The sequence below is a fragment of the Doryrhamphus excisus genome, chromosome 4 (assembly GCF_030265055.1).
Source record: "Doryrhamphus excisus isolate RoL2022-K1 chromosome 4, RoL_Dexc_1.0, whole genome shotgun sequence".
NCBI lineage: Eukaryota > Metazoa > Chordata > Actinopteri > Syngnathiformes > Syngnathidae > Doryrhamphus > Doryrhamphus excisus.
In genome coordinates this window covers 19,332,259-19,347,314 of record NC_080469.1, presented here as the reverse complement: position 1 = coordinate 19,347,314, position 15,056 = coordinate 19,332,259, and the positions used below count along the sequence as shown (strand labels likewise).

Sequence of the window (15,056 nt, the reverse complement as noted above, 5' to 3'; positions counted from 1 at the left end):
AGCACATCGCTTTCAGTTGTCTTTCATTCGCAGCCTTTTTTTATTGTCTTTTCGTGGTCAAAAAGTCTCTCTATTCATTTATTATCCATCGAATTATTCTCCAACAACGGCTTGTTTATCTTAATATCTTATTATCTTAGTTTTTAAATAGTGTTTGTGAGATTTGTCTTATTTAGCATTTTTTCCTGCAAAAATGTTTTTGATAACAAAAGGTAACTTTATTATTAGCGTAATTATGATAACTTTCCTATGCTTCCTACTTTCCTACGCTTCATTTCACAGCTTCTTTTCTCAGAAACAGAAGAAAGCTTTATTCCTCTTACACCAGCCTAGTTTGTTGACAAATACCTTGGCTGTTTTTGTACTTTTTCTAAAAAATAAAAATTTCCTCAAACTTCTTTTTTTTTACCCCTTGATAACAAAATAAAAGATTTTCCTTCTCTAACTTTTCCTACTTTTGTCTTGTAAGATATGTATATCTTTGAAGAGGCGGCGTACCGATGATGTTGTGCCTGCAGTGGGGGCAGGTGTGATGCTGGAGCAGCCAGGGGTCCACGCATTTCTTATGGAACCTGTGAGCACAGGGGATGACCCTCAACTCCTGCAGGAACACAAACAGACCATCAGTCTTCCTTTGCTCCCTTTCCACCGCTTGGCCACAAGGTGGCAGCAAATCCTTTCTTTGCTTGAAAGCGCGGCCACTTCCTGTCCGCAGCAGCGCTTTGTTGTGTTTTGACCTTCTGATTTGAAGAAGAGTCCTGTTAATGAGGGCGAGCCGTAAGCGGGAGATGACAATAAGCCGCTTTGGCCCTGCCGGGAAAAGAGGAAGAGCGTGACGGCGTCCCAGACGGGCAGCGTTATCTGGTCAGGTGTGCCGCGCTCCGACACCCAAACAACACAAGTGAAGCCTGCCAAGGGGAACTTCCATTCCATTGTTGGTGCTTCGCCGCCACACAATCTTCCACGCCGGTCGGCCTGTAAACACTTTAACGCCAGACCAGTCCCACAACACAACATTTTTCTTCCTTTTTAAATTTTTTTTATTTTTAAATAATAATAAAAAATAATAATTTTCCTTACAAAAAATCCAACTTTTCCCTCTTTCCTGTTAATGGAACATTTTGTCTGACAAAAAACATATATAATTATTTTCCATCATATTATGACTTTATTCTCATTTTAACATGAAAAAGAGGGCACTTTTCTTCAAAACTTACAAACAAAAGAACAACTTTTTTACAATTATTTTCCTTTTTATGAGTTTTTTTGAAAAAATAAAAATGCAACTTTATGCGGCTGATGTACTATTTTCTCCTAAAACTACTACTTTTTGTCTGTAATATTTCTAAAAATAATCATTAATAAAACTCAACTTTAATCCTCTCTCACCATGAAAGAGTCACACTTTATTTTTCAAGGCATTTGACTGTTTTTGTGGGGGGGGGGTTATTGAAAATAAGTAAACTCATTCTCATAAAAATGCTGCTTTTTCTCCATAGTATTTTATTATAAAATATATAAAATAATAAAATAAACATTATTCTCATCTCACCATTAAAAAGCTGTTTTTTCTCACACACAAAAAAAATCACGATTTATGTTTTTTGGGGGAAAACACTTAAATAGATGCAACTTTATACTGGTAAACTTAGGACTTTTTAGGAAAAATATTTTGTAAAAATAATTTTTCATGATGTGATTATTTGTCTTGTTACATTGTGACTTTTCACTTTCAATTCAATTCTTTAAAAAAAAAAACAACGTTATTCCGGGGAATTGAGATTTCTAGAAGAAAAACACTTTTCTGAGAAAGATGCTACATTTGTCCTCAGAAAATGGATGAAATAAAAATAAAGAAAAGCCAACTTTGCTCTCATCTCGCCATTAAAAAGTCAGCAAAAACAAAACAATTCATTTTTAGGGCAAAAGTGCTTGGAATGTATTTTTCTTTGATTCTTTACTGAATGTTTGGAGGTTTTGTGTAAAGGAAGTATTTTGCGTACCTCGCCGTCTATGTACTTTTCCAGACAGATGGCGCAGTCGGACGTGGAGCTGCCGCTCAGCGAGTCAGTCGGCACGCAGCCGCTCTCACGTTGGCCTTTCCCTTTGGCCTTGAACTTGTGCGTCTCCATCTTCTCCAGCGCCTGCACCGCCATCCTGTTCATGGAGCTCTGGGAGGACAACGCCATCACGGAGAAAAGGAAGAAGAAGAAGAAAACATTTACTGTCTCGCTCGGTCAGTCATTACTCCTTTTGGGAGGACAGTAAAACATACAAAAGGGTGCTTATTATTATTATTTTTTTAATTTTATTTTTTTAACCAGCTGCTTATTAAAAACTAAGAAGTTTCATTCTCACCCGCACGCTCATGGTCATTCAACACACACACACACACACAGTTAATAATGTTAATACACACACCTCTTTATTTAAAAAAATCATTTCAAAATTAATTTGTTGAAGAAAAACATGATTACGTTTATGGTGACTGTCTTCTTGAAAAACAAAAAACTTTATTCTGGTAGAATTTTCATTCATTTCTCAAAAATGTTTTTTTAAAAGGTCGTTTTTTTCTCTGAATATTTTTTTTCTTCCTCAAAAGAAGTATTTTTCCTTTCAAAAATCCTGCAATTGGGATGAAAAAAACTTACATTCTTTTCCTCAAAAATATTTGAAAAAAAGTTTACTTTTTTCTCTGAATATTTGTTTTCTCCCTCAAAACATGACTTTCTTTAAAAATAAATAAATATATCCTTGAAGAAGAAAAAATTTGAGTAAAATTTTTCTTGGGGGAAAAAATTCTGGTGAAATGTTTTTTTCTGAAAATTATTTGAAAAAATATTTTTTGTCACAATATTTCAGTTTTTGTCTTTTTTTGTTTTTTCTTCCAAAAAATACCAATAAGTCTTGAAGAAAAGTTTTTTCAGAAGAATTACATTTTACTAGAAAAAATGTTTTTTTCTGAGAAAAACAGTTTCAGTTTTCTGAAAACAAATTGTATTATTTTCCCCAAAAATATCTGACCAAAATACAGCTTTTTCCCCTCATAATATTTCATTTTTTTCTCCCTCAAGATATGACCTAACCTGCCATGTCATGCTGTGTGTGTGCATGTGTGTGTGTTTTCTGGGCGTGACAAATAAAGTGTTTTGCGGTTCTGCCCAAATACTGCTGTGTGCGCTGGGAGACACAAACCTGACTCCTCCTCTGCTTCAGCTTGATCTTGATGAGCAGAATGAGGCAGACCAACGACACCACCACAAAGAAGGCCAAGAAGATGCCCATGTCGAAATACTCTGTGGGCTGCTGTGGAGAAAAACAACAGCATGCGGCTCTCAAACCAACTTCTTCATAGACAACATTATCATGTTATCATGTATGTTATCATCATCGTTGGCATGTATGTACCATACACGACCACTTTATTATTTGCATGTACTGTATATACACGACACGACCACAGGAGGCACTGCCCCCAATTTGTTATTAGCATTTATGTACCCCAACACGACCACAGGAGGCGCTAGAAAAGTTCAAGCATTTTTCGAGTTGACACACACACACACACACACACACACACACACACATACATACATATACATACACACGAGGGGTGTGAATCTCAGCACTGGGGACGATTCGATACACATCTCGATGCACTGCCAGCGATACGGTACTTTAACGATACATGGAATTTACGATGTGATACGATTCACTCTCTTCACGATACCATGCAATAGGATGCGATGTGATGCAATACGATGCGATAATCATTTAGTTCAAATCAATGCAATCCGATAAGATATGGTGCAATTTCTTGCGATATGATGCAATTCAACATGATGCAAATAAGCAAAAAGAAAAAATGGAATTCAGTATGGTCCTACAAAAAGGATTTGGCTTGATTCCTTCTAGGCACCTGGCAGTAAATTCTACTAAAGTGCTGTTTGTCTTTTTTACTATAAACCACTTCTTGATCATTCTTTTTGCCTTCTTAAACTTGTTGCAGGGACGGACAAATAGCTCCTGGACAATTTTGAAAGCAGTGGAAGATCCACTTGTTCTGACCTGATTTGCTTGGTTTGTCCCCGGTGTCCGACGAAGAACTAGATTGGGAGGTGGCGGTAGACTAGTCCGTGTTGTGGTGTCCCCCCTTTTTAAGGGGGGGTCTGCATGTTTGTCTGCTGCCGTTGTACGGCTTCTTAACGCGGCAATCTTGGCCAATGACGACGTTTTGTCGAGCTTTACGCCGTTCTTTGAGAATCCGTAGTGTTTCCTAACTTACCATTTAAACGTCCATGCTGTTTTACTAGTAGTAGTAAGTTTACTATAGATATACATTTTTGATAAAATACATTTTTTGTTTTGTAAAGGTGGGATGAAAATTCCTCCTTTTCCACAAAAAACTTTTTTCTTGTACACATTTTACTTGAAAATTAAACTAAAATTAAAATCAAACTATATTGACTTTTTCTTGAAAAAACAAAACACAAGCCATTCTGAAAATATATTAATTTTTTTTCTTGTCACATGACCAATACTATACATTTCAAGATCCGAAGAAAATAAAAAGATTTCGTTGTAAGAATATATTTATAAATATTATTCTTTAAACCTTTTATGAAAAAAAACTAACCATAAAATTAGGATGAATATTTTTTCACTTTCTTCAAGTAAAATTATGGATTTTTACTCAAAAAAACAAAAAAAAACAGCACATTCTAAATGATTTTATATCAATCTAAAAATGTGAAAATGAACAAAGACATTTTGTAAGAGTATTTTTTGTGCAAAACTAATATGTTTGAATAAATAGAATAGGACTTTGTCATGTTCCATTGTTGTTCTTTCAAAAGAACAAGCAAGTGCCTTCAATGTCTTGAAGTCAAAGCTGGACGTCTTGTCTTACCCGGGGGGGGCGGTGTTGTATCCTGGCACGAGCCACCTTCTGCTTGTTGACGATGTTCATCAACTTGACAGCGTCGTTGCCTTTCACGTAGACCACTGGTCGCTTCAGGGGGTCCTCCGCCACCTGGTTGAGCTGAAAGAGGAAGGTAGTCAGCGGAGGAAGATGCTTCCAACGTTGTAGGGGCATTGTAGACGTGGAGGACGCTATGACATGGAGGGTGTGCTTTGGCCTGGGGGAATTTTGCTCTGACTTTAAAATGTTGCTGAAGCAACACCTACCTACCTACCTCTATCTCTACCTCTACCTCTACTACCTTACCTACCTCTACCTATCTACCCACCTCTCTCTACCTCCACCTACCTACTCCTATCTACCTACCTATGTCTACCTACTTACCTCTACCTACCTACCCACGTCTACCTAACAACCTACCTATCGACCTCTACCTATCTTCCTACGTCTACCTACCTACCTCCCTCCACCTACCTTCATACCTACCTACCTTATTTTTTTATTTTCCAAAAAATTATTTTAGTAAAGATTTAGTAAAGATTTTTGCTTCATAGAAAGAAATTTACCCTATAGGATTTTTTAAAAGTAATTTTTAATTTTTTTTTTCCAAAAAGTGGATTCATATTAGAAAATGTCTTGTTTTTTCTCATTTTTTAAAATGTTGTCCTGTTTATTTTTTGTTTTTACAGGATTTGATTTTCTTTTTTACAAGAATTTTTACTAACTAAAAGTTAAATCTTTAGCGAGCACATTTCAAGAAAAAGTAAAAATCTTCCATGGTAATTTGTAGAAAAAAAAGCTGATTTCTGATTGGAGAAACTTTTTTTGCCATATAAGTTACTGTAATACATCAACCAAAAAAGTGAAACAGCACCACCTCTGGCAGTGGAGGGAACAACAGGCTAATAAGAGTAATAATGCTAATAATACTAATAATGCTAATAATAATGCTAATGCTAATAATAATAATAATAATAATAATAATAATAATAATAATAATAAAGACAAATGGTAATAATGCATGCTATTGTGCTAGCTCTATAAAAAGGTCTTGTGTGTGGAGGCTGTGATAGTACACTCTATGGCTTTTACAGTATATACTGTATTTTATTTCATGTAATAGAACATGTGTCTCTTCCCTGGTGTGACTTTGATGTGACTTGAATGTTTATGTTTAGGTTTTTTCTTATATTTGACACAAGTGTGTACCAACCTGGTCGATGGCGTCCGGGTTTTCCGACACGTCAAAGATGACGGCGGTGGCTCCTCGCTGCACGGCTCTCTTGGCCTGCAAAAAAAAAACATTTTACAGTTTTCATTCAACATCTTAGCATAGAAGATGGATGGATGGATGAAGGCAATATTTTAAGGAAAAAACCTTGCAACCCGAACCATCTAACCCTAACCGTCTAACTAACCGTCTAACCCTAACCCTAAGACACATTTGACAAATCTGACCTTGTGACACTTCTAAAAATGTTTTTGCAAATAACTCCCGACCCCAACCATAACCCTAAAACTGGAGTAATAATATTTCAATATTTCAGCTGTAATATTCAGGGAAGTTTTTTTCCAGGACAAAAATGGTCATTTTAGTGAAAAAAGATCTTTTAAATTTGAGGTGGTGGGGGGCAGAATTTTACAGGACTAAAGCAAAAATTTCCAAAAGTATTTTTTTATATTTGATATTCAAAGAATAAGTAATATTTTGCGCAAAAATCTTTGAATTTTGACAATCCGCTGTGGCCACTCCATAAGGAAAAAGCCGAAAGAAACAAAACGCATTCAAAGACGTTGTGATATATGACGTTGTCATATTCTACATTGGAAACCAGGTGGTAGTCATGTTACATGGACCAGGCAATACTGTACATACTGGAGTTTATATTATGTCTACTACATGGGCAGCAGGAGTCTAAAGGTGACCATAGGGGTGTTATTTCATGTCTTGAAGGCTCTAATAATAAAAAGTCATGAGTTGTGTCTATGCTCTAAATCCAAAAATATTTTCATCCATCGCCTTCACACGGCATCTCAAGTGAACCCAACCCGATTGACCCAGACACCCAGTTGTCGGGATGATGGCGTACACTTGGACCAAACCAAGCGTTCCAAACGGAGCAAACGCACCAAAGCCAGGCAAACATGACAAAGTGGGACTGCACGCTAAAACTCACAGCACTTCTGCTGCTGCTGCTTCTTCTTGCACTTTGAAAGTTCAAAAGCGTTCCACAAGCGTTTTTTTCCCCTCTCACCCAGTTTCCCTCCACACACACACACACACACAAACACTTAATTCAGCACTAGTCTACCGCTTTGAAGTCGACTCTCCCATTTAATAATTAATGGCTCTGGCTGAGACGCTTCTAGAAAAAGAAGCTCCCTCCTCAAGAATCTGCAGTGCAGTGACTTGCCTGACGACAACAAAAATGCCCCCGCAGGCAAACCGGCTGGGGGGGGGGGGGATTGTTCGAAGGAGGACTTTGCAATGTTGCCACTAGGCAAAGAAGAGAGGCTAAAAATAGAAACGTATCAAACAAGTGCCATCCACAAACTTCCCACAAGAAAAGTTATTCTTTTTTGGATAGAAAGACTGAAAATAATCCATCAGGTCCAAAACAATGGTGCACTCGCTCACTCCACAGAACATTTGTGCACATTTAACATGCGTCATTGGCTGAAGTTGACTTCAGATCGCCTTTTAGACGCAACAGACCCCAAGAAAGTATTCAACGCTCTTTCTCCACTTTAGTCAATGTTTATTCAATGTGTTTGCAACCTCCTGTTTTTCACTTAACCTCAAATATTTATACCTCAGTTTACGTACATGAGGGGTGTCCAAAGTGTGTTTCGTGTTTGAATCGGCCTGTGGCACTTTCTAAATATATACCACTTCCCAAGAAAACACAAACAAACCCCAAAAAACAAACAGCAAAAATGAGAAAAGTCCTTTTACAAAAATAAGGTCAAAAATGTTCAGAAAAAGGAATAAAGGAATACTTTTAAAGTTGCAATGTTATGAAAACAAAGAAAACAATGAATAAAGTTATCACTTTTGGAAAATTTGATTGCAGGAAATGTTATAATGTAGAATAAAGTCAAAATACTATAAAAATAAAGTCATAATTACAGTATGAATACAAAATGTCCCAAAAAAAAAACTCAGGCAGAAATGTTAAAAAGTAATTTTTACAAGAATGAAGCCATAATATTTAGAGGAAAACATTTTAATTTTATAAAACAAAGTCATAATTATATTAAAACATGATTATGAGGAAAAACTGTTTCATTTTAGTAGTAGAGGGATGAAATATTCAAGGAAAAAATTTGTTCATTTTCCAGTTAGCATAGGATACGGGTTATGAATACATGGCCTGATGTGTTTTAATCCCAAAACATCTTCAGTGTCCAACAAAGAAGCTGGCTAAAAAAAGCTTACTTTTATCTGATTCTTGACGTGAGGCTTCCCAAATATACCACGTGGCAGCGAGACACCGCACAGACACCACCTTACTGTTTTGCCATGATTTATTTTGAATTTTTGGTTCAATTCAAATACTCTTTCTTACCTTCTTTACCATAATGCTGGCACTTAAAACTTTCTGTGGTTCCATTCGGTGTGTTATTATTTGGTGAGAAACAATTCAAGTAATAAGTCATGGCAAAACAAGAGGGTGGTGTCCGTGGTTTGTCTCACTGCCGCGTCGCATCTTTAGGAACGCTCACGCCAAGAATCATCACCTTAAATATGTGTTCCTTGGGTTAACATTATTGGCTTTCTGGAACACATTAAGTGGATTGACGTGATTTCTTATGGGAAATATTTATTCAGTTAGCGTCCGCTTTGGTTAGAGTCTGACGACTCAACAACGCTGAATAAGGTTCCACTCTATATTTTCATATGGTCATAGCTACGAGTCTGTGTGTCATGCTCCTCCCTTTTCAGAGGAATCAGACAAAGTAAAGTGTATTAATTCATGCAATCGCTCCTCTCGTGAACTGATGAATGACAGACAGGGAGGCTCGCCGGAGGTGTCGGTCATCAGCGGGTAGAAGAAGAGCAGAAGAGCCAACTCGCCGAGGGACAGGGAGAGGGAGATCTTACTTCCTGTCCCTAACTTCATGTGCGGAATCCACCAAGCACCCCATTGACAAAACGCCATTCCAGACCCACTCCGAATGATTCCACTGCTAGTCTGGACGACAGCCATGTGTCGGGCATGGGAAGGGCTGTGCTAAGTCGAGCTCGGGAGTTCCGCTGCGCTCCAGCAGGCCGCACCAACTTCCCGCTGGCTTGGGCAGCCCGACAATCAAGAGCACAATCTTTTTCTCAAGAAGACGCAAACCACAGCCGCCGCAAAGCTGGCGTCTAGACAGCGAGGAAATTGAGCACTATCTTTAGCGTCCCTCGGTGCGGCTGCCAGCGTCTTGTTAGACACGGTCCTTTACTCCAGCGTACGTAGAAACACGCTCACCTGGACTACACCTGCAACATCTGGATCATGTTGCACATCACTCCCTCTGTAAGTCCCACTTTCTTCTTCACCGTGGCTCCGCCTCCCACTCCCCTCCCTTCCTCCCTCCCTCCCTCCACCAGTCACTGCTATAATTAAGGCAATTAAGTCTTCAGAAGACTCTCGACTGCTATTATCCTGTAATTCCATGTTGCCTCCTGGCCTTATGAAAAGATAAAGGCATACTTTTCTCCCACACATGTGGTCAAGTGTTTTGCTCCCCCTTCTCGCCCTCTCGGAGCAGCCACAGATCACCAAAATAAAATCAAGCGATGCCATGCCATCCATCCAACGCGCCACTAAAACATGTGACGCGGCGCCGTCTCAGCCCGTTGGGTATCAACGCCCAATTAGCCTGTCATAGCTCGTCAACGCCGCTCACTGACACCTGACACAACTTGATGAGCTGAGTGACAGCTCCATGCCGACTTCCTGGTTCCCACAACTTTACCCAGAAAGCTGCCAGTAACTTCTACTGTTGTTTGCATCATGGTGACAAAGCGCTTCAAAGCAACATCGGCATGTGGCAGCGCCAGCCGGAGCAGGACGGCCATGATTTGCCAATCTTTGGCAAAGGCCATTACAGCGTTACTCCTACGTCTCATTCATCTCAGTTGTTGTTGTTTTTTTATATCATCTGTATATCTCTGTTACTTAAGCATCACATTAGTAACACTGTAACATTTTACAAGCATGTTAGGAGCACTCTACGAGTGTTACTAGCATGTTACAAGAACCTTTAATGGGTTACTTCAACTGTTACTTAAGTGTTGCGTTTTACTAGCATGTTAGGAGCACCCAAAGAGTGTTACTAGCATGTTAGGAGTACCCTAAAACTAGTGAGTTAAAACTAAAACTAAAATTAAAACTAAAACTAGTGTACTACCATATTAAAAGCCCACTAAGTACTCTACGAGTGTGACTAGAATGGTAGGAGCACCCTTTTGAGTGTTACTAGCATGTTACAAGTATCCTAAAAGTGTTACTGGCATGTTACAAGTAACCCCAAAAGTGCTACTAGTTTGTTAAGGAGTACCCAGAGAGTGCTACTAGCATGTTATGAGCACCCAAAGAGTGTTACTAGCTTGTTAGAAGCACTCTACGAGTGTGACTGGAATGTTAGGAGCACCCTTATAGTGTTCCAAGAATGTTAGAAGTACCCTAAATGTATTACTAACAGGTTACAACTACCCTAAATGTGTTACTGACATGTTAGAAGCACTCCTGAGAATGTTACTACCATGCTGCTGGAGTTGACAGGTATTGAATTGTACTTTGTTATGACTAGTTGTTAGCATGTAACACACGGTTACTATAGTAGCACCACTTGTGGTCTTGAGTTATCATTAGCATTACCATTAGCATTAGCATGTTATCAGCATGTTACTAGTATTCCTATCCTACTTTGCGCTACGTCAGTAGCAGTTAAGAACATTAATGCAGTCTTAAAGTGTTAATGTATTACTAGAATTACAATGGTGTTAGTAGCTTGTTACAGGAATCCTGAGAATGTTACAACTACTAGAACCCCAAGAGTGTTACTATCATATCGCTATAGTGTTGCTTGGTGACAAGTTTTACCGTATTATGAGACGCAATGTTATTTGGAAGACAATTAAACAAACCGTGCAACAAATCGCATGAACAGTGGCGTAAAGAGAAGTGAAGGAGTGAAGTTGCTAATGCTAATGCTTTCAGTGTGTTTCCAACATGCATACAACATTACACCTCATGTTTGCAGTTTCAGCTGCTTTCACGTGTGGACATATTTCTCGAGCAGAATCAGTAGGCTGGACTTGTTTATCTTGTCACACTTGGAGGATACATTTCAATGTGGAGTAGTTTAGTTTGGCGCGAAGCCAACGTAAACATCAAAAGGAAAGGACACTTGAGTTCCTCGCAGGGCTGAGTGGACGTTGCTGATATCAGAAAAAGCAGACGTGAAACCTGTCCTCCAATTGATTGTCAACGACGGCTACGTGCTACACTACGCTAGCTTCCTGCGATGTGGGCAGCAGCAGCGCGGACGGCCTTGCTTGCCTAATCAGATGGAATCACAACCGGGAAAAAAAAAAAAACACATGTCATCACATGTTCCACTCACTACTTTTTGTCTGAAGTTTTTCCAAAAACACACAGCTCATTTCCGTGTCATTTCCTCTCGCTCGCCCCAACTTTTCCTGACCAGCCTCCTTCTTCTCCTCCTCCTCCTCCCTCAGCACACAATGTGGGGCAGCCATTCACTGGCCATTGCGTAACCACAATTATCCAAGTGAACCATGCTATCCAACACGGTGTGTGTGTGTGTGTGTGTGTGTGTGTGTGTGTGTGTGTGTGTGTGTGTGTGGTGAGGGAGGGGGTGGAACACCTCTGAGAGGCTCCCAGCAGCACTCAGCAAAGTCAGAAAGATGGGAAGCAGAAAACTCCTAAAATATCACGCATACATGTTGCACTGTCATTATGAAGTAGCAGCATGTTCCTGCTATGTTCCATTAGCGTTATGAACATGTGGTACAAGTGTCTGATTGGCTGATGGCTACAGTGTGATGAATATGCCCCCAGACAGATAATATTACTTAGTAATCTTGTACTGCACTTTTATTTCACCCAGCAAGGTGCACTGCATTCGGACACACTCTCTGAGCAGCTGGTGTGATGCCACGGAGGTCTCGTTCATTTCTTTATTAATTTGACTTTATTCTTGTAAAATTAGTGCTGATTTTTCCATTTTTTTTTCTTTGTAACATGTGGTGCGAGCTGCAGATGGCCCCCAGGCCGCACTTTGGAGACTACTGTACTACAGTGTTGTAACAGTACTGCAAATATGTTAATATGGTGTGACTGCCGTGCGACGACAGTGTTGAATGAATGATACTAGAGGTTTGATTTGTAGAATAATAGAAATGTTTTGTGAGGTTAGTGAGGTCACCGTGACCTCAGTCACCAGTCATCACCAGTGGGTGGCGCTAGAGAATGCTTGCCTCTCGGCTGCCAGGACTTTTTGAGTAAGACATGATGTCTTGTTTGCAGCCCACCGCGGGCACCGCTTCCTGCCTCTGCGGACGCCCTGAGTGCTCGCCGGCGTCACACTGGCTCACTTCACACGCTCACAGAAGGCCGAGCGCGCCGACCCGAGCGCGCCGACTACAGAGTCGTGGAGCAGCCGCTAATTCAATTTCCTCCACTTTTCCTCCTGTGTTGTTTTCTTACCGCTACAGGGCCTGTCTTTGGGGTTTACAGGAAAACAAACACGCTTTTTTAAAAGGCCTCTTCTGCGACAGGACGAGAGGACGTTTTCATGACAGCGACTCCATTCCAGGCTAGAATCAACAATATGCAACAACAAATTCTAGAAAATCCCAATCTGTGGCCAGACATAGTTTTACCCGAGCTGCGTTTGCCAGATGGGATGGAGGAGGAGGAAGCTGCAATGTCAGTGTTACGTTCAAGAACAGCCCATCAACACTTGGATCCAAACAAGATTCATCCTTTTTACGGCACAGCGACATCGCAAACAAACGTACATTTCAGTTTCAGGCATTTCCTACGACAACTGCCATAAAACGAAAACTGACTCTGATACACTCCCACAGAACGTCGGTTTAAGCCCCCATCACGTGAGCCAAACATACAAATGATCAATGGCACATCCTTCTCGGCTATGGCACGTCTGTCTCAGCCATGGCACGTCTGTCTCATTCATGGCACACCTGTCAGAGCTACAGCATGTCTGTCTGAGCTATGGCACGTCTGTCTCAGCAATATGGCATGTCCATATCGACTATGGCACGTCCATCTCAGTATGGCAGGTCCGTCTCAGCTATGGCACGTCCGTCTTGGCCATGGCATGTAGGCTGGGCTCTGCAGTCTCTATGCAGTGTGAAAGGTAAGGCATCTAAAGTCATGTCTCATAACATTAGTGATTCCTAGTGACCACAACGCTACATATAACTTGTCTTTCTAGTATATATATTTTCAACCACAAAACAGAGATGACTTTTTCACCATATAGCAAGGGACGACTTGTATTGTGCATGTGTTCCCATTTGCAATAGCATTCTTACAATGACAATCCTCAAAGTACTCATTCAGTCCTGTTCATAGGCCACGTACTGTGCAGTATACGTTGCGTAGAATAGCATGTGTGATGTAATACAGCATTCTGAGCGCGTTATCAGGTGTGGATAACAGCTTATGCCAGCAGCACGACCCAATAAAGAAAAATACTACAGTCACAGAGTCACTCTACGGCCTTGACACAAATAAAAAAGGGGCATATGAGGCCTTAATGGTTGCGTTGCGACGAGGTCACAGGGCAAAACGGGCTGCGGGCCCCCGTTAAGCCTGCCCACCCACACACACACACCGAGATCGCCCCATAGCTCAGACAAGTTACTGCCATGGAAAACTACACGGCTGCCAGTGTGCAGCGGCCATCATGTTAGCACAGGTTTGATGAAGCCTTAATTTGCTGTAAACAATCGTAAACAAATACAGTGCAGCCCTGCTTAAGAGTCACAGAGTCACAGCTAGCAACAGCGCCAAGGAGAAGCCAGGCCTTGAAAACCCTCGTCCTTGTTGGGAACACTTCACAAAAACAAATCTTGGCCAAAATGTGTCAGGTGTTCCCATCGCCATGATCTCTTGATGGCAACGCCACAGCGCGGTGGTGTTGTTGCATCACCAAGGCCTCTTGCAGCACGCCATTGCTACTGGAGTTGGACTCGTGGAACAGAAAGGCTGGAGGATCCCATTGGCTGACAATCCTCGGCCCAAATGAAGGTTGCTGCTGGTACCGAGGGTGGAAAAAATAGCATCAGATAACATCTGCCAGAGAAGAAAGGTCATCTTTTTCAAGGTCACAAAATTGGGCGTTTACAGGAGAGCGCCAAACGTGGGACAAGTGGAAACGTGGAAGAAAGTCCTGCTGGCTTTCAAGGTTCCTGCCATGGCAAGGAGACCCACCCGACACAGCACAGCGGAGTGGGTGCCATCATGATCCTTCAGTGGAAAAATGGTGCTTCAGGTTGTGCAGGGGCGTCAAACAGCAGATGGCTAAGTGATGTCACAGACATCACATTCAAATCCAGTGGACAACATTTGGAGACGGATTTACAAAAATGGACATCCGTTCCAGAGAGTGGATGCCATCTCCACCACACCAAAATGCATTTCTCCCAAAGAAATAATTGGCAGACATTAAGCAGCTGGGACATGGGAGGTGGCCGCCTCACCTGTCTTAAATGCTCTCATTGTTTGTTGTGATCACAGTGAGCACAATGAGGCCAGAGTGATGAAAGAAGATATAATCAGCCAAGGCGGACAGTACTCCTTTTCATGTGTGTAATTCTCCTCCCCATAAAGATTAACATCAGAGCAGGAAACGCCGCCGGTAATAAACCAGACTTGTTGACCAGGTGTGGTGGGGGGAGGGGGACACATCTTACACTTGTCATTGTAAGAATGCATTAGTTGTGTAGAGTTGTACCTCATTTATCACGATTAAATGGTCCCAGACTCGACAGTGATAGGTGAATTTCCACCAAGTATGATTCAATAATAATCAGTGGAATCTTTTCACAGTTAGAGCACAGAATAAACACTGATTGTAACATTACTAG

The 15,056-nt window shown here is 40.8% G+C and overlaps 1 protein-coding gene across 3 annotated transcripts in view; it reads right to left on the bottom strand.

The window, feature by feature from the left end:
• The window catches only part of znrf3 (zinc and ring finger 3), a 57,458-nt gene that overhangs the window by 6,913 nt on the left and 35,489 nt on the right, over positions 1–15,056 (bottom strand). For 2 of the 3 annotated variants that reach the window (XM_058069798.1, XM_058069796.1), the window contains 5 exons: positions 6,135–6,209; positions 4,910–5,041; positions 3,196–3,306; positions 2,004–2,171; positions 499–601 (listed from right to left, as the gene is read on the bottom strand). In XM_058069798.1, the coding sequence (XP_057925781.1) occupies positions 499–601; positions 2,004–2,171; positions 3,196–3,306; positions 4,910–5,041; positions 6,135–6,209 (589 nt within the window). The remainder of the gene's footprint in view (positions 1–498; positions 602–2,003; positions 2,172–3,195; positions 3,307–4,909; positions 5,042–6,134; positions 6,210–15,056) is intronic. The other variant, XM_058069797.1, reaches the window with a different exon arrangement.